Consider the following 25,281-nt stretch of genomic DNA (forward strand, 5'->3'; position numbering starts at 1 on the left):
GGATAGTCAGGTTGTGATGAACTGACTCAGATTCATATGATCATTAAAAAAGGAACATTGAGTTCAGTGATCTGATACACTTTTAGTAAATATAGGTGATTGTTTTTTTTTTTCTTTTTCTTTTTTTTTAATGGAAAATACCCTCAATGATGAAGAGGTCTTGATTTTCAAGGATCGTTTGGTGAAGTTGGACGAGGACAGCCCTAGCATGGACAGAAGTTAGTCAGGGTATTGTTGGTATGAAAAGATGGCCATGTCCTCATAGTTCACCTTTCCCACGCTGTGGGAGCCGTTAAGCATTCCTGCTGCCAGAGGTAAGTGCCAGAGCTCATGGGGCTGCAGCTGTGACGGGGGGGGGGGGGGGGTGGGGGGTGGGGGGGGGGGTGGGGGGTGGGGGGGCGGGGGTGGGGGGTAGCCTCTCCACTTCATGGCAGGAGCCTCAGACCCTTGGCCTTCTGTCTTCTTTCCTCTCACTATCCCTCTTCACAAAATGTGCAGCTTCATCCAAGTCAGGAACATGCCCTTTACCTAAAATGCAGAGAAAAGCGTTACAGCCTCTGCTGCTAAGAAGCCTTCAGTCAGCTCTGAGTCAGGAATATTATACCTGGATCCTTGAAATTCATAAAATGTGTCTTTATATTGCTGACAGGAGTCCCTAGACCTTGTATTCATCATTATTTATTAATAATGCCAAACTAAAATCTACAGGAACAAAAATCTTTTTTAATCCCCATGAATTAATGTCAGGCAGTCAGACTTCTGGTATACTTAGTATTTTGCCTCCTATTGCCCTGAGCTGAAGCATGAGAGGACAAGGATCGCTCATGTCACCAGTCAAAATACCCAGAGGGCCTCTTTAGCTCTTTTCTATTGCATACAGTAAAACATATTTATCATGCTATAAGTATGAGGCCTTTGAATTTATAGTGTATTATAAAGCAAATTCAGGCATTAATTTAAATATATGAAGATCTATCACGTAAATCTGTGAGATATTTCCCTCATGGGTGGGTATCTTTCTGTTGAACAACAGGTGAAACCCTGGACCCATGGGGATTTTTTTAGTTGGCTTCACTCCTTGTTGGGATTTTCTCCAAAGTGGTCTGTTGGCCTTGGTGCATGTTTTTTCTGTATATAGCTTGTTTAAATGAATTTATGTTCTGATGCATAGAGTGTAGAAGTCAACTTTTCACCCGAGGTGTGTGTTCCTAAGCACAACATGGGGTTTGGAAATACTTTGGGCCACATGCTGGAAGCGAGGCCCAGTTTTTGTGGCATGCTGCCACATCTCTTTTGATTAGGAAGCTAACGGCTGGATAACTTCTGAAAACAGGAAGGTATGACAGCAAAACTTTATTTCGATTAAATAGCTCCCATATAAACACAGGAATTCCACTGTCATTCCCACTCCTTATCCTCAGCAGGTTTTGCAAGGACAGACTGGCTGGGTGACAGGCCCAGTGGCTCTGTGCTGGCCACAGGTCACTGTGAGCAGGTTTCTTACCTAGCACAGCTGGCAGCCAAAAGAAATTCTCTGAGAAGTCATAACACAGCCAGTGTTAGCAGAATTTACTATACCTCCATGGATCTAGTGATTTTTCAAAAATTTTTCATGGAGACCTATGGGAAAGCTTCCAACACATGAATCATCTTATACACAATATTGCTGCCACCTCCCGTTACTGTCAATGGTTTGGGAGCCAACAAAATGTCCACACCATCCCCTCACAGTCTGTGAGAAGATCAAGTAGAAGTGAAGCCCAGAGAAGTAGAGGGGAAGGAGGAGGAGGAGGATGAAGGCAGTTATGGGTGTAGGTTGGGACACCTGGGCTGGGCTGGCAGCCACTCTCCTGTGAGTAGCGTGGTGGGAGGCCATGCCTTCTGCTGCTGTGTGGGTGTGCAAGGTCAGATTTTAACCTTAGAAACCAGTGAACACTTTGGAGATATCATCCACCGTAAGCTCAACTGCTGGCAGGAAAATGAAGAGCCCTAGAAATAGATTAATTTAGCATATCAGGAGTGGTTTTTAATCTATTTGTTGGAGGTCTAGCTGATGCTCTTCTGAGGTCAGGGGTCATGGGCAGTGTCATTTTGCATGGTGGTGGCTGCTGGCAAGCCAAGTATGATGTTTCTGGATTATTTTGATGTACTTCAAACATTATGAGAAAAATCAGATGTCTGGAATTAAAAAAAAAAAAGTATGTTCTGGTTTCTGGTGAAAAAGCTCAGCTGTCTCAGATATTTTGCCTCTCGCAGTACAGCAACAAATACTTTGTTGAAGGAATTGGCTGGCTGAGGACTCCAAGTCCCCAAGTGAGCTGATAAAGGGAAGGCCTCTGAATGGAACTGGGGGAAGATGCAAATGGTAGTAGTGTTCCCACCAAAGTGTGCTGATCAAAGACTGGAGACCTTAAGGAGAGTTGAGTTCAGCTCCTGATCTGCAGTCACGGAGGAGAAAATGGATCACCCAGAGGTAGATTAGACTTAGGTTCAGGGGGTGGTAATGGTACATGGAGATGAGAGGAGTTTATAGGGTACAGAAGGTAAAAGGCACATAAATTTTGAGTTATTAGATAGCAAAGCAGCATTCCAGCAATGCAGCACTGTGCCTAGAAAACAGATTGAATGCAAGGCAACAGAAAGCTAACAGATACCCTTTCTACACCACAGCCCTGAAGTTTCCCCAGCCCGTATAGAGTTGGTCTTGTGTTCAGTGGCATCATGAACACAACTACCAGTTAAACATGAATTGACCTATCAAGTAATTAAGAAGTGCACAGGTAAAAATCACTGATTCATATATATCGGCCAAAGGCAAGCTATAGAAAAGATTCAGTGATTGTTTAATGAAATACAGGTGTTGAAAAAAGATGCAGTGTTAATGGTATGAACTGTTACTAATTTGCCTTATTTATAGCCCAGTTTCCCCTAAAGTTATCAATGAGGTTTAATGTAAAGTATGAAGGATTAGAAAAAAACATTTGTTTAATAAACAAAATTAAGCTTAGAAATGCAATTTCTTAGAAAGCTGGTTAAATTAATCTTAAATGATCTGTTTCCAAGTCCCCATAAAAATCACTCTTCACTTAAAAACTAAAGGTAAATTTTGTACTGACACAGTGTTCTTTACATGAAGCAATGTTATTTCATTTAATTCCCTCATTTAACTCCCCTTTTAGCCATAAAGTTATGCTTTCGGTGTTTGTATACTTACAATGTGTTGTAGTTTCAACAAATCAATGATTAGAAGTTGCAAATATTCAGGTGAGAAACAGGTAGAACAAAACTAAAACAACATATCAGAATTATTATTTAAGTTCTACTGTCTCTTGCACAAAGTTTTGGAATATCAGTGGAAATCTGATATCTTAATCATTTTACTCTTAATGACTGTCATTAACTCTTTGCTATGCAGTTCATAAACTACTGGGTGTTAGACTAGGTCTGTCCCACCAGCTCAGCTGGACTTTAAGTACAGAGAAGACTGAAATTTTTCTGTATCTCCACCATTGCGGGCCTCACACTTCTGATAAACTTTGGAAAGTACCTCACACTGATAAATTAAAAATCCATCCTCAAAGTTGCCCTTAATAGTCATACATTGTTTAAACATACTGTGCAAACTGTGACTCCTTAGAACAATTACACAGATCAGTTGCCTATATTTCTTTATAAACAACACTCAGATTAATTAGTTGGAATGGCTTCCTTTGCTTCGCCTCTGATGTCATGAAAATGCTATTACTAGCTCTTCCTTGGACAGAATAAACAAGCATATCTGATATGCAAGCTAATATAATGTCCTTTATTTACATGATTGTAAATCCTGTTAGCTCTGAAACAATTTTGAATTTAGGAGTCGGCCAAAAAGGAGAATAACAAAGGAGAGAAGTGACCTCAGTGATTCCACGCTGACGTATCTTCAGCCTCAGAACTGGCATGGGAAGGTTGTGTTATCAGTTGGCTTGGGAAACCTGAGTGATGGCTCTGCCATTCTGCCCACAGCAGCACATAAACAACTATTAATAGTTCAGGAGTTCATAACTTTTACCTGTACCTCAGTTAAGTTTTCTGTGTAGTATGCATAGGGTTTCCAATGTGTTGAACAAAGCTCATTGTTTAAACAGAGCTAAACTGGGATTTTAGGGCTTCATCTACTGAAGAGCTTTATATTCAATATCTGGTTGTTTTAGGCTTCTACTGTAACATCTACAAGTATTTTTTCTCTGGCTGCACATCATGTTGAACAACCTTTTTATTCAAGTATCTAAATGGGAGATCTAACTTCTTTCAAAAATAGAGACTGTATCCCCTCTGAAAATATTGCTGTATGGTATATAAATGCCATGAAACATCAGCCAGTTGGTGTTGTGTTTCTGAGGAAATACTGCCCAAGCTTAAGCTCAGACTGGTTATCTAGCACTCTTACTGGTATATTTTGAAAAGTGTAGGTGTTCTCCATGTTTCTTCATGGCATCTACTCAAGAATGAACATACCTTGTAAAAATGATGAGCATTTAGCACACTTTGTCTATTTAAACATATCTTTTCAGCTACATTCCCCACTTCATCGTGAGCTTTGTTAGAAGACCAGCTGTTAAAGGTTACAAATAAAGAACTGGGGTAGAAGACAGATCCATAGAATGCATGGCAAACCTATTTACTTCAATGGAACTGAGGTTTCAGTGCAACCTTTGTCAAGCAAGAACTTACAGAGAAATGGCTAGGACTTTTCCTTGTAAGATGCTGGGTTTGCCTCACCAGTAATTGGCTGAGACCAGGAGTTCATGTACATACAAAGAGAACTTTATTGCTATCATATTGTGGTACTTTATTTAAGGTTACAGAGGAACCCAAATGCTATAAGACTGGGAAACTGAATTGTGTTCAAAAACATACATACAGGTAAATATTTGTTTAGATAGGACTTATTGTAACTTAACTTATAGTGGTTTTGCATTATCAGATGTCCAAAAGCACAGAACAGTCATCTTGGCCAAGTGCTAGCCAAGTTAACAGTCATCATAAGTGGAGAACAGCAGAAGCATGGCAAACATTTCTATAAGTACGCCAAATATTTTCAGTTCAGGAGCTTCATGAATTGTCCTGTCCCTAAACGTAAAGATTCCATAAACCAATGACTAATCTATGAATGGATGCTCAGGCAATACTTCATATACTGAATACAGCCCATTAGAGCGACTCGTCTGGCGTGCACCCCATGCCCCATTTGTAATAGTCTTATTTCTTGTTGACCCCTCAGGAGGTTTACCTGTGTATGTGCATAGCTAATTTTCAGAGTCCTGTAAGGTCTTTCAGCTACAAGGAAAACTGGATGATAGGTTCAAGTGGTTTTATGTACAAAGGGTATTTTCCTAAATGAGACAGGTGACAACACTATTTATTGTAGTGAGCCCTATTCCAGCTAGCTCTGAGTTCGCAAACTTGCTTGTATAGTTTCTTATATTTGGTGTTCCACTCCTGAAGGATTTTTTTGCATCAGTTTGTAATCAATTTTATTATTTGTGTCTGCTTTTGCTTCTTTTTTCTGTTGGTGCCTTTTACTGTTGTAGTATTCATACTCAACAGAAAAGCATCATTTATCCTTATAGATATGCTCAAGGAAACCTGTCCATTGCAGTCATTATCTTTTGCATGCTCAATGCATAGTTGGTTACTCTGCAATGTGAAGGAGACAATAAAGTGTATAGGCAGAAAGCAGTGATGGGGTACTAGAAAGTCTTGAAACTTAAAGGAATGATGTGTTCCAAGTGGTGTTAATTTTCATGTGCAAAACTGATACTTTTGACAGGATTAAGTTCTCTAAAATTTTCAGGAAGCATTTAAAATATGAAATAGAAAGCTTTATCTGGTATTTTGTAGATGTAAAACTTGCTCTTTTTCATACCAGGCTCATTTTTTTATCCCTATGCTTGTTTGAATATTTACCTTATTTTAATATTGTATTTTTTTTTATCAGATGATGAACTGCATTCTAAACCACCTGAGTTACATGGACTTTTCACTATCCTGACTCAGCAGCAGACCTGTACAGGATATGATGTAGCAACCAAGCGCACTTAAGGGCTCGTAATTAGTGTAGGACGTTAGTAATTGGGATGCCCCGGTAACACTGGTCTGCTTTGTGACCTAGGACAAGCTTTTTAACTTCTATTCTTCAGTTCTGGAGCTCAAAAGATGCAAGACTGAGACATACTGATTTCCATGTGTGGAAAAAAAAATGCCTTTTTCTCAGTTTCTTGGTGGTACATCAAAGACAATTTTGTCTTCTCTCCTAGAACATTAGCAGAGACAAGGGAGCAGAACTTAACAATATCAGTGTTGTTCGTTCAAGACTATTGAGTGGTTTAAGCAGAGGCCTTAATCTAGGGTTTAGTTTATTGGGCAAGATCCTTAATCTTTATAATCTTCCATCTGTGGAGTAGAGATAATGCAGTTTTCCTTCTCCTATCTTCTTGCTGTTGTTGGTTATTTATACCGTAAGATTTTTTTTTCCCTCTGTTTTACTACATACATGCATAATTTCATGGCTCCCACACCAAATGCAGCTTTGACTTTCTAAACACTGCTTGAGGTCTTGAGGGATTATTTTTCCTGCAGAATCCACTGTGAAATCTGTTTTCCCTTGATTATTAACTTTCTTAGGATCATCAGCTCTTCTATCCAGAGTGAGTCACCCTAGCTTCTGATAACTTCTGATGAAAATAGGTGTTCTGTGAATAAGTAACTATTAAGACCCAACATATGACCCCTTTGCATTGTCAATATTAAACCCATGGCTTTCATAATTTTGAGCTACTGGTAGTGCAAGTACTGTCTAAATGCAAAGCGTTTAGTCAATGACTAAATGGCACCACAGAGATAAAATATTATTTCATTGCTATTTGTATTTTTGATGTTATGATAAATACAGTGGTGAGATCAGGAGAGATTTATGTCTGACAATAGCTCATGGAAGATCTGTTTGTGTTCTGTTAGAGCATAAAAGCCTTTTTCTCTGTTTTGTCTTCCTTTGAGGCTAGCAAAAACAGCAAGCAGGATAGGACAAATTCTAGGCCACGGTGAATTATGACTTTTTCAGTGAAACTAATCGTCAATGAGAGACAAAGAATAGGATTTTTAGTTGTGAAACAGGAGGATATGAGATTGGGCTGAACAAAAAAATGCCATGGGATTCACATATCATTCTACATCTTTGAACTATACGTTTCTAAGCTGTTTTTTAAATATATTTCTCCATTCCCTAAACTATTTTAAATGATACTTGGATTGTACTATGTCACATTCCTGTAAAGATGCCAGTAGCTGAGTTATTCTTTACTACTAAAGGAATATTATTTGGCTCTTTTCTGTTTCTTCATCTGTCTGCCCATCTTCTTCCTTCTGAAACCCACTTGTGCCTGACATTTTTCACTGTGTGATTTTAGCCACGGATGCTATAATTTCAGAAGACTCGGTGTATGGGAAGGTAATGTCAGCTGCTCAAGACCTGACCTGTAAAGATGCAAATAATTTAAGACCAGGGTAGGTGAAGAGGCTACAAACACCTCAAATTTGGGCCTCAAAGACTGAGAGCAGTCACAAAGCACAGAAATGTGCTTATGGGTAGTTTAAGGCAGTTTTGATCTGTTCTGATCTGAGGGCTGCTTTGCAAACAGCCAGCTCTGACATGTACTGTGAAAGCAGCAAGAGAGCTCTGTAACTGCCATGACATTCACATTCTGATCAGTTTGAGGTGAGCAGTGAAAAAGGATGACTAGGATATCACTCACAAGCTTCTAGGGACAATGTTGTAAGCTTGCACCAAGGAGAGCCACAAATGCATACAGGTTATTAGTGATGGTACCACCCATCAAAAGTAACTTGCACTGTGGTTTTGGAACCCATCCTTGGTATGTACTCAAGATATTCATAATCCCTATGTGGTAATCTTATCTACAGCAAATCTGCCTCATTTATTACTTTCAGGATATATGTATATATGCATATATGCATGTGTGTAAACACTATAAATAACCATCTGTATTTTTTGTGCTGAAGTTAATTCTGATTCTTATTTATTATCACATTATTTAGTCACACCAATAAAACCTCTGAGCTATTTCACCAAGTTTGTGAAAGAACAACTGCTACCTCATGGTGCTTCTGAACACATCATAAAGCTGGGGAAGACAGACCTGTCAACTTTCACCTGTAACAATGCCCTGGCCTAAAGTCTTGATCTTTCTCCATGGGGAAAGGTTGTAGACCTAGTGCCAGTCCTTAGTCAAGTTAACGACAAAGATCATGGATCCCTGCAAGCAATTTTTCATTAATTGGTGAGTGCCTTTTATGAAGGAAAGGACTGGACCACAGGGAACTCATTCTCTTTTTCCTTCCTACCATTTCTTCTTTCACTCTGTGTTCACCTTTGTCTAACCTCCCCATCTCCATTAGGCAACATCTAAAACTAATTGAAGGAAGAGAAAGGATAAATATATTTCCAGAAACTGTTTGTGTGAAGGAATATTGATTTAGGACTGTGCACCACCAAAGTAAAGAAGGGAGACTCTGTCAGCAGATGAACCCAGTGAAAGAATGTCTTCTAACTCTTACATGAAAAACCTTTCCCCTGACTTCTAGAAGAGCTGAATCAGATGTCAGATGAAGCCACAACAACCCTTGAACAGAGATGGTGCAATTCAGATTTGTTGTTCTTGCATTCGATCTGATCCTGGTGCTAATTAGCTTAGAAAAAAATGTTGTTTCTCTAGACTCATTCCCAGAGGTCACTTCAGGCTTTAGGAGCCTCCCAGATATTGAACTCCCAAGTACTTGCACTGTTTCTGAAAAGGAGAAGGAAATTATTTATAAAATATCACTCTTCCTCACAGAATTTGTGTCTGGAATTGGAAGACAACTGCAGTCTTCCAGTGTTTTCATCACTGTCATTTTAGCAGCTTTGGTAGCTCAAAGAAACTCAGGAACAGAAACTGATGTGTTTATATCTATCTATATGAAATCCTAGCTCTTATTCTCTGTATGCCTGCTTGGTTTTTAAAACATTGTCTGCGTGCCTCTATGGATTGCAAGCTTGATGCATGAGAGTCCATTTATTAGAAAAGCAGTAAATCTCAGTAAAAAAAAATAATAATAAATGGTAAGGACAATATAAGTTTCCTTAAAAGACTTGCTCTGTTTCTTTGTGAACTACCTTTTATCCTCTACCATTTAGGATCTTCTGACATGTTTGATAACTGGCATGCTGCCAGCTCTCTCACATAGACCACCCACCCTTCACAGTGACGTAAAGGAAGTCCCCAAGTTTGCATTATCCGATGGCAAGGAAGCCTTTGCTATATTTCACTACACAGATGGTGAGCAAAAAGGTGGGAGCCTTTGGATTGGACTGCATCCCTTGAATCTGATTTGTTTCTCTTCTCACCCAGGCCCCCCTGTAACAAAGAAATCTTCTGTTTGGTGTACTTGCAATGAGAAAATAATGTTCCAATTGATGTCAGGTGCTTTAGCCTCCAGCTGATTTCAAAGTGCATCATACTGCTAGAAGAAAAAACCCAGCTGAAAAATGCATGGAACTGTAAAAAGCTTTTCACTAGTCCTGCTCTGTTATCACCAGGAATGTACTTTACCAGCTGAGCTCAGTGCTTTGCTCAGTGCACAGGGCTGCATGCTTCATCTCTTACCTTTTTACTCTACTTCTCTTTTCTAGTGTCCCTATAATGTTGTGATCTGTGTTCATGCAAAAAGGTTCACACACATGCAAAAAGAGCATCTGTGAGATCTAGTGGCAGGAGAAACTACTAGCATTCTGATTTCCTTCTTTGCACTCCGCATCCTCTGCCATCTGCTCTTGGGCTCTTCCTGCTGTTTTTATGTTGCAAAACTCTTTGAGACAGGATGTTTTTCTTTTTATTTGTTAAGAGCCTAGTGTAGAGTAATGATAAACAGGAATCTAAGGCTATGATGAATATCAAGTTGCTGTACTTTCCTGACATTGTGGAATGTGTCAGTTACTCAGGTGTGTGGGGCTAATGCATACAAGGAGGAGAAAGGCTCCTAATAGCCAGATATCACCTAATACTTAAAGAGTGGGAACTAAAACTAAGTTTTTATGATTTTGTGTCCAGATATACCCCTATTTTCAGTTAAGAAAAGTCAAGACCTGTAAATTCAGATTTAAAGAATTTCTGAAAAGTGAAAGTTTTTGAATATTCATGTAGAGGAAGAATGAAGGGTGGAAAAAGTTTATCTTCCATCTGTTAAGATAAGGTGAAAGACTGTGGTTGAGTCAAATTTTGCCTTCATTCAAATTGGTAAGCACTTAAATGTGTGCTACAGCCTTTGCCTTCCTCACCAGCTCAAATATGGAAGATGTGGGAGCCTCAATGATCAGGGATGGATCAGGCTCCTTACAAAACTCTTCTGTGCAAACCGTAAGGCAGGTAAAGGTGAAGACCTGAGCACATGCACCTGTCAGCTGTTCCTATCTTTCACATGATACTGGAGGCTTCCTCCTAGGAGTAGAGAATTCATGGTGGGGAAAGAAGGCAGGAGAACAGTTTGGTTAAATTCCAGATTCTGTCAGCTACTGTACCTCACCTGAGATATATGCCTGACTATAGTCACAGTGGGGAGGAATGAGTTCAGTCACTAGGCCAAAAGCCAGAGGATCAAGACCAAGCTTTATATGCAAGGTTCTCCCTTAAACAGGGAAAGCTGATGGAAATGTATGAAGAAACCAGGCATGCCTCATTTCCCTATAAGGCTGGAAAAATTCTAGGGAAAAACAAATCTTTGCTTCATATCATGTTTCGGCTAATAAACATTCCTTTTCTGTTTAGAGAGCTGCTTGGTCACTACATACCCCTGTTCAATGGCACCAAGAGCTGCAGAACATTGAACAGTTAGTGGTTAGTGCAAAAGGTCATAGCCTAAGGAAAAGAAAATGGAAAATTTTAGCTTAAAATCAATTTAAATATTAAGCTAGAGTTGTGGGAATATATGGGAATTGAACAGGTAAGGATCTAAGACAAAGCTATCAGGACAGATCTCATGACATGGCTTGTTAAAAGGAATATAAGGCACAGGAATTGCACTGACTGATGTGCCCTGACATCTCTCAGACCTGACTCCTTTTTATGAAAATTCAACTGTAAAGGCTTAATTTATAGAAGAAATAGAAATATAATACCTTTAGAAATATAACACCTTTTGAAGTTATTTGCCTCAGATGACACAGAAATTTTCTGAGTCACAAGGGAGTAGAATGGAAGAACCATGATCTACATTTTACAATCTACCCATTAACACATGTTTTATCTTCCTGGATCAAACAGGAAGAATTATCAAAACCTGTTACATCAGTATACATTAGGGGAAAATTGCTTCTAAGGCTATAAGTGGACATAATCCACTTCAAAATTTCTTTTACAGCTTTTGCATAACATTTGTAGGTACAAGTAACATGGCTTATGAGGGGAAGTCAAATTTACATATGTACCTTGGACAGATCTAAGTTCCAATATTCATAGTTGCATGAGGAAACATGATTTACATATATTGATTTTGTTTATAAATATGTGTGTACAAATTCTGAGCATTCTGTTGAGAATGTGAACTTTCAATTTAAATGTCACTGCTCAAAGGAACACTAAAAAAAAAAAAAATAGAAGCTACACTTAAATAAACACACAGTGAAATTTAAGTCTGGCAATCCTGAAACGAGTATCTTTGCTAACTTTAGCTTCCAGCAGGAACAGCATACGGGAGGAAAAAAAAATATAACGGGGCAGGGGGAGGGCGAGGGAATAGGTTCCATGGTATAACAAAACCATGTAGCCCTGAATTCTTTCCCCTTAACTTTAAGTGCTTATTTGAGTTGCCTTCTAAAACACCTTTTTCCTCAGACTGTTTTATGATCAATAGAGAGAAAGGCACTATAACTCAGTTATACACCTTTAAACCAAAATCATCCTTGAAGGTCATCTAGCTATCCATTAAACATAGACAGAGTCTACAGCAAATGAGTAGGTAACTTAGGCACCTTGCACATAATCCAGAAGTTGGAGGAATGAAGCCAAACCTAATTGGATGTCATAACAAACCTAGAGAAGAAATTTGCCTTTCCTTTTCCCAGATTCAAATCAAATAGGAAGTACCAAATAAGCTGATTGCCATCTTCTAAAAATCTTCCAGTTTCTTTCTCTAAGCCATAATCTATTGTTCAGTTCCGCAGGAATCATACACAATTTTACATTACAGTCTGTGCTGTCGTGAGTGGGTGTGGTGTTGTGTTCTGTTTTTCTACTTTGATTTCTGGTCACCTACCTGGTAATAAGAAAAGGGTCTGAAAAAGAATGAAGTGGGAGAAAAACTTTGAAACAGTCTAAGCTTAACTCTAAACTCTTCATAAAATTTATTTCAAGTTCTGGTGAAACTTGGATCTTTCCTTAATTTTGAATTATTTTTCCCGAACAAAAGAATCCTATCTTTCAAGGAATCTCTATTTTGGAATTATTCTACTTTATGTACAAAAAATGTAGAAGGGGCTCCAACACTGACATTTTGGAATCGATTTATTTCCACTGGATAGAGTTTGAAATCAAATACAACATATTTCATACATTTTTTCCAAAGAATTAGCAATTCCTTCCAAACTGAGAACGAGGCAATTATTGTGCCTCCCCTAGAAAATGGAAGTAAATATTTCTGAACACCGGCTGAACAACACTTTCCATCACTTGAAACAACAAATCAACTTGTGCATTGATTAACTGTCAGGCAATCATTTTGTATTCCTAAAGCTCAGAAAGATGTGTTTCAAATCTTGCCTTGTTTCTATCCTCTGACTTTTGTGGCTGCAGTAGCAGTGCTCCCACCTTTTTGACAAGCAATAACAAGCTTTTTTCCCTGTACTTATCTGCCATCGAGGTACATGCAGCATGGAGCAGAGTGCTGGAAGTAGTTTAGCAGTTGCTTTTGATACATCCACAGAAACCACTTTGGTCTAAAGTCAGCGTGATCCAGAATACATAATTTCCAATGTGCTTTCATTGGTATGTGAAAGTGCATTTGCTGATTAGAAGAAGCTGAAGTGCAGGAGCTGGGAGATCTAGCTAGAAAGAATTCCTCAGGCCCTATCCTAGGCCTGTTAAGCTTCTTCCGGTTCACGTTTAATGTTTATATTCAGGGGACCACCAACAAGTGGCACAGGGTGTGCAAGGTATCAGCATCTCCAGTCTTTGTGCCAGTTGCTCCTTCAGAGCAGAATGTGTTCCCAGCAAACCAAATTCCATGACTAATGAATAGGCGTCAAGGCTGCTTTTTGGCTTCGCAGGAGAGTAAAAGGATCTCAAAAGACTGGAACTCAGATTTCCATTTTAAGAGCCATATCAGTGATTGCCGTAGCAAAGAAAGGGAATGCATAATGCAGCAGGATGACTATTTTACAGATACCATTTTCACATAGAACTGCCCTCAGCTGCTACAAAAAGGGGAGCAAATTACATTCCTTTTTGTTTTGGAATTCAATCAGCCAAAGATGTTCTCTTGCTCCAAAACATGTTGCTGGTTCATTTCTCCTTGAGTCATCTCTTGCATCTGTGCTGGCTAAGGATAAATTGCTACTGTTTTGATTTGATTGAAGCTACATTTAGACTGCCAGAGGCTGTAGCAAACCAAATGGATCAGGTTTGTATTTCACTTATCCCCAGGCAACCCTAGTGGATTCAGCAGGTTCACAGCGAGGTGATTAAGAATCATATTCAATCTTTGTCTTTTTTACAGGGTTATGTGCAATCTGTCACACATGCTTCTCTGTTTTGACACAGTTACTCTTTGTATTACACTTCTGCATTGCACTCATTTCAGTTTAGCCACAAACACCAGCTGAGAAGGAAAATTCTCTAAGAAGTTTGCTACTCACTCTCTCCTGATATAATTTATACCATGCTCAGGTTGAATGTTTAGTTTTGCCTTGCTTATCTCTGAGAAGCATAAACAATTTACTATCCATGTACTCCTGAAACCTGGCTAAAAGAAAAGCCTGTAAACCAGGTATCCTAGGTTGTATTTAATAATTCTTCAAAGTGTATGCTCTTCTTTTTTTCCAGCCATTGGTTTGTTGCTCTAACAAGGAAAGTTTATCAGCTTTGTTTTCAAGAGACAAATTTGGGCTGTACAGCTTTGAGAGATATTCTCTTAACCTTAAATAGGAAGAGAGCAGAAGTTAAGAGTAGTCAGAACCTCAGATGAAAAAAAACCTGATTAATTTGATAAGAGTGATTTATAACAGCAAAGGAACTGGCATAGTATCAGAGCAAACAACATAGCATGATTTGATGCAAAGGATCATAAGGTATGTACCAAGCAAGGAAACTTCAGTTGTTCATCTCCAAGAAGCTGGCATGCAGAGTTTCTTCTAAATCAAACACCTCTCACTGGGCTGGAAAACTAATGCTCAAGCTTGACAGCAAGGCTGACAGCCTTGTTTGTTGAAATGTACCCTTAACTTTCAAAATGTTCTCACCTAATATGATGAATTTGATTTTTCGCTGGACAATCTTATGCCAGAAAGATTACCTGAGATTCCACAGGAGTTAATCTGAACCACATCCAAGATAGAGCTCAGAGTCTGTATGCACATACAGAATTGTGCTAGCTAGAGTGAACTTAGAAGGGAAAATTAGCAGGCAGCTTCCATCCTGAAAGTGGCTATGTCAAAACATTCATGTACCACTTTCTCTGTGTGAATACAGAAGTTTCAGATGGCTTAGAGAAACATGCCACTTGAAGAAATCATACACAGCAAAAGCATGTTTGAAAGAGTTTTAAGGCAAAATATGCAAAATATCCTTGGAACACCAATTTGAGATGGTTGGGATTCCCATTTATAACCTAACAGAAATAAGCAGGCAGAAAGAGTTGCTGTAAGATCCAAATCCAAATCTCATCTTCCAGGGAGGACATGGTATTGCTACAAATTAATTATTGAGAAATGTGGTAATAAATTGCCCTTTAACCTTCACAAATTAATCATGAGAAAGCAAACATAAATAGCATTAGTATGTTTCCATCTGCGTATTTTGTATCTTTCTGTAACTGTGTCCCAGAGAAAAATAAACTCTTATATGCCATAATATCAAGTGCTACATATACACAGTTTTGCACCTGCCAATGCCCAAAATGCACATAGAACATCCTGAAAGTGGTTGGTTTATTTAGGTATTTTAATTATTTGACTTAAAATATGCTTGAATAAAGCAATACCACCATGAAAATAGATTGGCATTTAAGAAAAAACAAGTGAAGTGCTGCAAATTACCTGCTTTAAAAGTTGCCCCTGCAGATCCCCTCTCTAGGCAAGAACCCGTCTCTCCTGCTCCATCACAGTCTCTAGTCTGAACTGTTGTTTCTTGAATTCCATCACCTGATCCTAATACAAATGAGGATTTAATCTGCTGGTAACTCAGTATGTGGAAATCAGTGGAAGTTCTTCATTACAACAGCATGAAGTTTCTTGCAAATTTTCCTATAATATATATTCTGATAGAGTAGTAATCACTCCAGAAGCATGTGCTCGTCTTTCCCTGCAGTTCTTCCCTACAGAAGCTCTTCTCATCTCCTGTTTTAGGAGATATGTCTTAGCAGTAATTATACTTTTAATGATAAATGACTAAACTTTTGTTTGCTCCACTCCTTCTTCTCCATAGGTGGTGTTGATTTTTTAAATTTCTTTTCATTCAGGAAGTATTTAATTAGGTATTGTGCTAAATCTATAGGAAGATTTAGATGGTTAAAGCAGGACTTTAGGTGACAGGGTTTAGATGCTTAAATGGCAAACCACAAAATCCCACTTTACTACAGCTTGTGGAGGAATGTGAAGTCTGTAGCCAGTTCAATTTTTTAGAAGAAATCTCTAGAGGTATATTTGTCCTTCTGGGCATGGCAATTGTGAATAGGTCCTGCTTAACTTATGAGCACAACCTCATGACATCTACCAGCCAGGCATTCTTCAACCTCCTTCAGTCCTCTATTTAGAGCATGGTCTGAGGGCGTTCTGAGGGTGAACCTATCAAGACCAGTCCCATTCAAAATTCAGCAGCAGAAGCTACTTTTTTTCCAAAGCATAAGTAAAGGTGATGTTTCCCCAGCCCATTTATACTTAAGCTCAGAGGATGAAGAGCTTGGTGTTTAAGAGACATATTGACAATCCTTCACATGATGGCCTAGGCTCAAACCCTCTTGTTCCTACTTTACAGGAAATAACCTTATGACTAAGCTGTAGGCTACCAGTCATAGACTACCCAGGGTGAAGGAGGGTAATCTGAAGTGGTTACTAGCAGATGTGAGATGTGCCCATACTTCATGTCAACCAAATTTTCCTTTACAGTCCCCTTCCTAGGCCAAACCCAGACTTTACTCTGGATTATATCTGCCTTTTCTTTAGATTCATAAGCATCTTTTCCTCACTGTAGATTCTTCCATGGTCCCCTACACAAAAAACTCCCAGATACAGGTAGCTACATTCCAAAGAAATTCTAAAAAATTTATGAAATACTAGTATTGTGTGTGGCCTTTCTAGCGAAAATTTATTTTGCTTAATGTCCTATTGTAAATTTCCATATAGAAATTTGGGTCTGATTTGGTACTGGTTCATTTAAGTTTTCCTCATAGTCCCCCTTCAATGCTTTGTGAAGCTTTCCAGTGCAGAGCCAGTGGTATTTTGCAGCATTGTGGTCAATGCAGCTGCATGAAAAAACTCAATTGTCTGATGCTTGGAGCACAACATAATAATTTATTAGAAACATAATTTAGGCAATAAATCTCAAACACTATAAAAATGCTAAAGTGATATTAACTATAAATTGTTTTAGAATCATCTCCCAGAAGAAAATTTTAGTTAATTACTTTTCCCAATAATTATTGCCTGTCTGATCTGATCTTTCATAACTAAAAAGTGGGTTTTTCAAAGCAATGGAAATGTTTTCCAGAAGTATGTAATGAAAACTGATGGATGTACACAGATCTAAGATTAAATTTTATAATAAAAATACAGATTTTAATAACACCAATAAATAACAAGGTAGTTCTTATAAGCTTTGATAAACAGGAGCAAAATATTGTCTAGTTCTTATCTTGCAATCTGCAAGAATTGATACATTATCAGGTGGATTTTTTTTATTCCAGCCCTTAGAAAAATGACCAAGAAGTGTCCTTTACCAAGGATTGTACTCAGTATAGTAATAACATATGGAAAGTAGGGAAGACTTACTAATTAACCCATAGACGAACTTCCACAGGTTAGAGACCTAAATATTTTACAACAACAGTACACTAGGGGGACTAGTTTTACTCTTTCTTCAATCCTGGACATATGTCACAGTCACAGGAGAGGTGCAGCTTCAGTGAATTAGTACCTATGGCACTGCTAATACTGGATCTTGCACATAGCAGGCCAAATATCATTATTGTAATTCCTCAAAAATCAGGAAGTACCTAAAAGTTACCTGACCTACAATTTTTCCCCCCTTCAGTTCAGATAAATGTTTGTCTGTCAGAGAACTGCAATTGTTAAGTATGAATGTGGCAAAAAAAAGAAGAAATAAATGTTCGTAATATGAAAACTGATAACTCCAGATATCATTAAGCAGACCAGACTGAGCCCTTTTCCACCACGCTAAATCTGCAGCATTTTCACTACATAAAATGGACTTGCTTCAGAACAAGTGTTATCCAGGTCCTGGCTTATTTTATATAGAATAACTAGGAAAGTTGACTTTCATGCCACAGAGCATGTTTAAATAGGAAACTTGATTAGTTTGTTAAATAAACACTACTTACTTACTTGAATAGGTTAATAAAATTTAGTACCAAAGTGAGTTGACTATTTCCTTACTTAGATATTTTGTGTTTAGCAGTGAATTGGTAAGAGTAAAGAACTACTGCTTTCTTTGGTACTGTCTCTTATCTTTTTCAAGAAATCACAGAATGTCTCATCTTCATTTCCTCCATCCTTTTGTTTAATCTTTGGTGTGCTGGCAATTAAAAAGGCCAAAATACCCTTAGGACACTCTCAAGGGGCTGTACCGTATGAGTCAGACTTTCAAGAATCTAGCACTCAAATGCTCCTGTTTAACTACAAGCATAACTAATATAAAACGAGACCTGTACGTTTCCACTGAGCTATTTTCTCAATAGGACCTGTATTCTGATGGAAAGCTCTTCTTACATATGTAAGGATCTCACATTTTCTTTGATTTTAGATACTCCTTTGTGTCACTATTAAAGCACTAGGGAAAGAAAGGTTATACAAAAAGATGATGATTGTCTAGTGTTCAGTTTTTACCAGATTGTGTTCTTTATAGAGTGATTCTCCAGAGTGTATCACCTGCACCATTTATGGAAATCTTCCATGATGTTGTCTCAAACAACTTCTTTTGGAGTCCAAGGCTATTTAAGTTAAGAACTCCTTACTACAGCCTAACCTAAACTTTCCCTTCCTTAGTTCCAGGCCATTGTTCCATTGCCACTGTAAATATTTCCCTTCCTTCATTTAAGATAAACTTTTAAGGAAAACATCAGGCAAACAAAACAAACAACAAAAAAACCCTCCAAAACAAAACAACAAAAAAAAAGAAATTAATCTTCTCTTCATCTTTATAAGCAGTGAAATGCCACAGTGCAGTTCAGCTGTGGGCAGCTTTCAGTATTTGTACAAGAGAGCAGTCACTCTGGAAATTAATAAGTGGAGAATAATCTTACATGTAATTATAAAGGCTCCTAGCCTAAGCAACCAGAAAACTCACAGGGGCAAAACTCTGTTATAATCAGAGGTTTTTAGATGGAAGTTAATGCTGCATTCCCTGGTAGTATGGGGGGAGACAATTCTCCAATATATGTGGCCTCAACTCTAACATTTAGATCTGGTCACCAAATTAATATGAATGCAATATATTTCAACTTTTGTGAAATATTTCATTTGTTACCTTCTGGCACGTTGATTAAGGAAGGAGGAAAATTAAAATATCAACAAGCTCATCCTGGAGGTCATTCTGAAGCATGTGGAGGAGAAGAAGGTCATCAGAATTAGGCAACATGGATTCTAGTTGACATGGATTCACCAAGAAGTCACGCCTGAGCAACACAATAGCCTTCTGTGAGGGAATGGCTGGCTGGGGCTAGTTGAGGGGAGAGCGGTGGTGGATGTTGTTTGCCTTGACCTCAGCAAGGCTTGACACTGTCTCCCATAAGATCCTCACACATAAGCTCAGGCAGTGTGGACTAGATGAGTGGACAGTGAGGTGGATCGAGAGCTGGCGGAACAGCAGAGCTCAGGGGTTGTGATCAGCGGCGCAGAGTCCAGCTGGAGGCCTGTAGCTTGCGGCGCTCCGAGGAGTCGGTGTTGGGTCTGATGCCATTCAACTCATTCACCATTGACCTGGATGAAGGGACTGAGCGCACCATCAGCAAGTTTGCTGATGATGCAGAACTGGGAGGAGCGGCTGACACACCAGGAGGCTGCGCTGCCGTTCAGAGAGACCTGGACGGGCTGGAGAGTCGGGCAGAGGAACCTCATGAAGTTCAACAGGGACAAGTGGAGGGTCCTGCCCCTGGGGAGGGACAGCCCCAGGCACCAGCACAGGCTGGGGTGACCTGCTGGGGGGCAGCTCTGCGGAGAAGGACCTGGGAGTGCTGCTGGGCAGCCAGTTGCCCGTGGGCCAGCTGTGTGCCCTGGTGGGCAGCCAGTTGCCCATGGGCCAGCTGTGTGCCCCGGTGGCCAAGCAGGCCAGTGGGACCCTGGGGGGCATGAGGAGGAGCGGGGCCAGCAGGTCGAGGCAGGGGATCTGCCTTCTCTGCTCTGCCCTGATGAGGCTGCATCTGAAGACACTGAAGACTTGTCTTCCTGGTTCTGAGATAATTATCACATTCTATATAGGGTCTGGAAGAAAACATCAAATCTCTGCAGACTGATTTTGCAGATGGCACCAAGACTGTGTAAGCAATGTAATTAGTGAAGAAGTCTGTTTAGGGTAATTGAATCATTTCATAAGAAATTCACAAACAAATGCATGGAATCACAGGATCAGTATGTCTAGATGGGCCATCCTATACTTAGAAATATTCTTACAGGATGGGGATGGTGTTCTGGGGAGGAGTAAATTGGGGTTCATGGTGGACAGCTAACTTGCATATGAGCTACCATTAAGATGCCATTTCCAAAAGTGCTATTATAATCCGTGGATAACTGAAAAGGGGAATATTGACTTCAGATAGCAAAGAAATACATTAGCTCTGTATTTGGCACTGTGACTAGGAATATTCCGTCCAGCTCACTTGCCCAGGACGGGACAGTTGTCGTTATTGTTGTTAACTGTTGATGATTTAGAGAAAGCTCAGAGCAGGGTTACAAAAGCAATTGGAATGTGAAAAACATAATACAGTGACATGGATTTCAGTCTGGTTGGTTTTATCAAAATAAGTTATGTGATGACAACTGCCAGCCAATATCTAAATGAGAAATCATAAAGGAAGAGGGGATGATAAAGCTAGTGAAATACAAGCTAAAAATAAGCCCTTTTTTAAAAAAAAACAACCCACCAACAAACAGTGGTGGCAATTGGTTACAGAAAGAGATTAATAAGAATCATGATGGATTTTCAATTCCAGGAATTTTTAAAGTCAATTCATTTCCACTGACTGATATGGAAAAATTCATGAGGCCCTGTGCAACTTAATCTAAACAGGTCCTGGTTTGAACAGGGGGTTGCATGGGATGACCTCCTGAGGTCTTCTCCAGCCTTACAAACTAAATTACTCTACAATTCTATGGATTCTGCTTTTGGGGAGATCGGACAAGATAACCCATTTTGGCCTTAAGGTAAGCGTCTGCTCGTTTGCAGTATAGTGTAGAGAGAGCAGCAGCACTGTAGCTGCAGGGAGCACAGCTCAGCAGAGCTAATTTATCCAGAGAACAGCATTCCTTGCTCTCCAGTAACCTAAGGAAGATCTGATTTGCAGTATTCCAGAACCAACATGTGCATGTGTGCCAGTGGAATACAGATGCTTCACTTATTTGAGGTAAGCCTTTAGTTTTGGAATTTATTTACTAACAAGAAACTAAAACCGATTCAAAGACAAGTTAGTACTGGCATAGAATTGGGTACAGGACATATCTTTCCACCTTTATTTCCCATTAGAAAGGGAGAAATAAAGCAGGGCACAGTACCAACACAGCATTACCAACACAGGGAAAGGTACGTTCCCTGCCCCAGGAGGATAGGTTACAGAGCTCGCAGTAGGTAACATCAAAAAAGAGCTATAACAAATCGTAGGAGACAAGAGGAACTGCATTCAAACCCACACATACATACTCTAATGAGTTGCTCAGTGAGGTATTTCTGATCCTTGTAACATTATTTTGCAGCATTAATCATTTGCTTTGTTAGTGTTTACTCAGTTACTAGCAATGTGTTGATTTCTGTAGCTATTACAGCTACAGAGGAGGGAGGAGGACTGAACAATGAATGTAATACTCTTGCACATTTTGTGTGGGAATTTGTATAAGACTACCATAAATCAAAGCAGGCTGGAAGAACACACTAGACCACGTGGAAGAAAGCCAAGCACAGGTTCACTGGTGAAGTAGAAGGGGTCAGAGAAACACAAGCTAAAGAAGATAAAGCAGAACTGTGGTTTCTACAGTTATTGCTTCTTCTTGCTTTTTGCACTTTCCTGCATTGTATGGCTTACAGTTTTTCTGTTTGGTATATGCTGGCACTAGAATTTTTGTATGGTTATTACATTGCACCTTGATGCTGTATTAATATTAGTTTTACATCTCAAATATCCACATTCAGCAAATATTTATCTAGCTATTTGATGAATGATGGCAGTCTTAGCGCTTTCCCTTCGAAATTCTCTCTTCTTATACCCATACAAACTATCATTAGTGAGTAAATCCAAACCAAGCAGATCAGCCAAAGGACTTGAACTTTCAATTAAATACATTAGCTGATGTAGGCCTAATATTAAAAGGGTAACTTCCAGGTGGAAATTAAACAATTACTGTGTTAGTTTTGCTTGGCCAAAAAGTCTGCTCTTTCCAGATGTGAAAATCAGTCTGCTAAAAGAAGCAAAAAGCAACTGAGAAAAACTAAACATTCAGCACCAAAGAGAATTCTCTCTTAAAAGAGAACAATGTGCATGCAGGGACCTAAATGTCTGTTACAGTGTCTCAGACTGTTGGATGTTTCTGTATCCTAAAGGGTCTTAGTCCCAACTTTGCACCTGGAAAGCGGCACAGGAAGGGATGCAAGTTAAATATCCATTTCACATGGATCACTTGTCATTCAGTTTTTAGAACACAGCAAAAGAATTTGGAATCACTGTGCACAGGTCTCACAAATCCTTTTTTTTTAATTTATGCAATTTCACTAGAAAAACATCAGCTATTTACTAGTCCAGAGTACATGCATTGAATGGAAACTGAATGCTGGCTGAGGAGCGTGATGGGACCACCACCATCAAGAAGACCAAGGAAGCAGGTTTCCAAAGTCCACCACTAAGGTAAAACTGCTTTTCCTTTGCCTGCTGTTTCCTTTTTGCTGCAGTAACAGCTACTGAAAAGCACTGACCTGAACTGAGTGTTCTGTAAGAAATTGAGGAAGGTATTTTATATAATGTTTTCTATTGCTGAGACAGGCTTCACATGCTCAGGTTGGCAGTGAGGTTCCCGTACTTAGTTTGAAGAAAACAGGGAAAACAAATTCTTACTGCAAAGGTCAATAATAACATTATCGAACAAAAGCCAAAAAGGTGCTACCTTTTGTGTCTGTGTGGGAAAGAATAGTGCTAGTGGGAGAAATAGAAGGAACACAGTGGGGGTTTTTTCATAACAATTCTGTGAGCCCAAGCAGAGAGATTACCTCTCCTTATCAGCTGCCCTGGCTGACTGCAATGTAAGAGCTCCATTACCTGTTCCTGCAGGTCATATGGGACAAACCAGTTGGAAAACAGAGCAAGTTTTAAGTAGGCCTCCATTTGCTCGCTCGAGAAAAATTATGGGGTTCCAGAGAAAAAGCCAACATAAGCTTTGACATTTACCAGGGAGGAGGAGATCTTAATAGCAGGAAGGGAAGAGCTATAAGAGCATGAAGTCAAAAGACACAACACAGGGGTCTAACCAGTGGTCTGTGCCTTGGCTTCCCTTTTTCTAGGAGAGGATGTTGCTGTTGCCTTTCTGCCCAAGTATGCTGGTAGATAAATAATCATAGTAATGAACTAATGGGAGGTTATAAAAAAAGAAATTCAATAAGAATGAAGGATTATGCCAGAGGATGACTGAATTTTCAAATTCAGAATTAATGGAAATCTCATAGTATACGTATTAATCAAGAGCTTAATGTTATGGAAGAATCTGTGATTACAGACTAGAACTCAGTCCCCTGAGGAGAACAAGAACATTTGTCTTGTTGAAAGGGCAACATGCAGAATACACTGTGTACTTATTTTTAAGTGCAGTCACCCTGTATCTCAATTGAGTACAAAAAGCATGTAAGAATGCACATGCTTCTTCAGCACACAAGCTATAACCCGCAGTCTCAACACAAGTTACGCCAAGCAATTCTTTTTTTCTATTGGCACAAACACATGCCTGCACCTCTTTTTTATATTTGTACATTTACACAGCTGGATCTTGCTGGACACAGGGTGTTCCAGCAACGTCCGTTGCAGGCCCTTCTCCCCTTCCCCTCTTTGCTTTCACACCTTGGGGTAACTTCACAGAAACTCAGGCAGGCTTGCGAAAACACTCGTTATGTCTCCTTAGCTAGACAGCCCATTTATTTTAGATAATGCCACCGTTTTGGTTGAAGGAAACGGAGAGTGTCAAAGTGTTTCACAGTGCTTATGTCTCCATAAACACAAGATTTACTGACTAGATATAAAGCAAATGGAAGGTGAAATCATGCGTCACAGAAATGAGAGTTAAAATAAATACAAATATGGGCATTTATATTTCTCCCAAAAGCCTGAGGAATGACTTCTGTGGTCAAAAGCTTGGCAATTTTTTCCCAGCTACCCTAGGCTGTCTAATGAGAGGTATTACTTTATGTTACAAATTGCCTCCTTTTTGTCCAAGGCAGGCATTTTCTTCATAGACAGGTACAAATACAGTATTGCATAAATACTCATTAAGGACTTGTGAATAGCTTTTTGCCCATATATTAAAGGGCACACATAGACACAAACACACACCCCGTTATTATTATTTTTTTAATGAAGAAAATAAAATTGAAGATCATATTTGGTATCCCACACATGAGTCCCTGCCTTGTCCTGCTCTTATTACGTGGCTGCTAAGGGTAGGTGATAACTATGGGATGATCGTTATGAGAATTTGGTTTAATAGACTATGTAATTTTTCATTTTGGAAGGCAACAACTCACAATATGTTGAGTTCTCTCTGGTATGAGAGATATCTCACCATGTAATCAGGACCCCAAGCATGCCTGCACAGGCAGTTACATTCAGGTTATCTACTAGCTGTCTACATGCATGTAGAGGTTTAGGGTCCATAATGCTCTAAGGGTAAAAATCTGAATGATGGCTGTTCAACTGTGATTTGAAAGGATTAGTTCTGGAAATGACCAAGCACTTCACACAGTCCACCAGGAGATATCTGGCACTCATTTCTTTTTAAGGACAGCATGCTTGCTCTGAGTATATGCAGCCCCTGTGCTAATAGCAGCAATATGAATGGAGAACATGTGGGCCATGAAACCAGTTACATCTAATCCCACATATGAGCCTGTTTTTCATCTCACTGGAAGTCCATGTGTTGCAGAGTTTATGGTCAAATTAAGCATTAAACAGTAGCAGAGATGTACAAAGACTTGGAAAAACTGACAGGAATGTATTTTGATAATCAGAAGTATTGGTAAGTGCACAAGAACCCCTCATGCTGGATCAACTCATGGGTCTTGGCCAGTCTTGCACTGCGCTGGAGAAAGAAGAATGTCACAGCCATTCCCCACTGAAGCACAGCTCTGCTGCTCTGGGGGAGCTAATGGGATGTCATGGCATCACATGGAGCTGGAGACCTATAAACTATCAACACTGCCTTGGCAGCCCAGGAGGCAGGATTAAGGTTCCTAAAACCTTTGTCCTGCAGTCAATATGTGTTCAGTGAGATCACAGTACCTGCAATTTGGCAGTGTTGGGAAAAACTGTTACTTGTGAGGATGCTTTTAAATGTCTAAT

General features: G+C 39.4%; 1 protein-coding gene across 1 annotated transcript in view; it reads right to left on the reverse strand.

Moving 5' to 3' along the window:
- Nucleotides 1-424: 424 nt before the first annotated feature.
- The window catches only part of LOC130142592 (uncharacterized), a 74,274-nt gene continuing 49,417 nt past the window's right edge, over nucleotides 425-25,281 (reverse strand). Inside the window, exon 6 of the mRNA XM_056324819.1 lies at nucleotides 425-528. Coding sequence (XP_056180794.1) covers nucleotides 440-528 — 89 coding nt within the window. The 3' untranslated portion in view covers nucleotides 425-439. The remainder of the gene's footprint in view (nucleotides 529-25,281) is intronic.

Source organism: Falco biarmicus, chromosome Z (assembly GCF_023638135.1).
Source record: "Falco biarmicus isolate bFalBia1 chromosome Z, bFalBia1.pri, whole genome shotgun sequence".
In the NCBI taxonomy this organism is placed as follows: domain Eukaryota; kingdom Metazoa; phylum Chordata; class Aves; order Falconiformes; family Falconidae; genus Falco; species Falco biarmicus.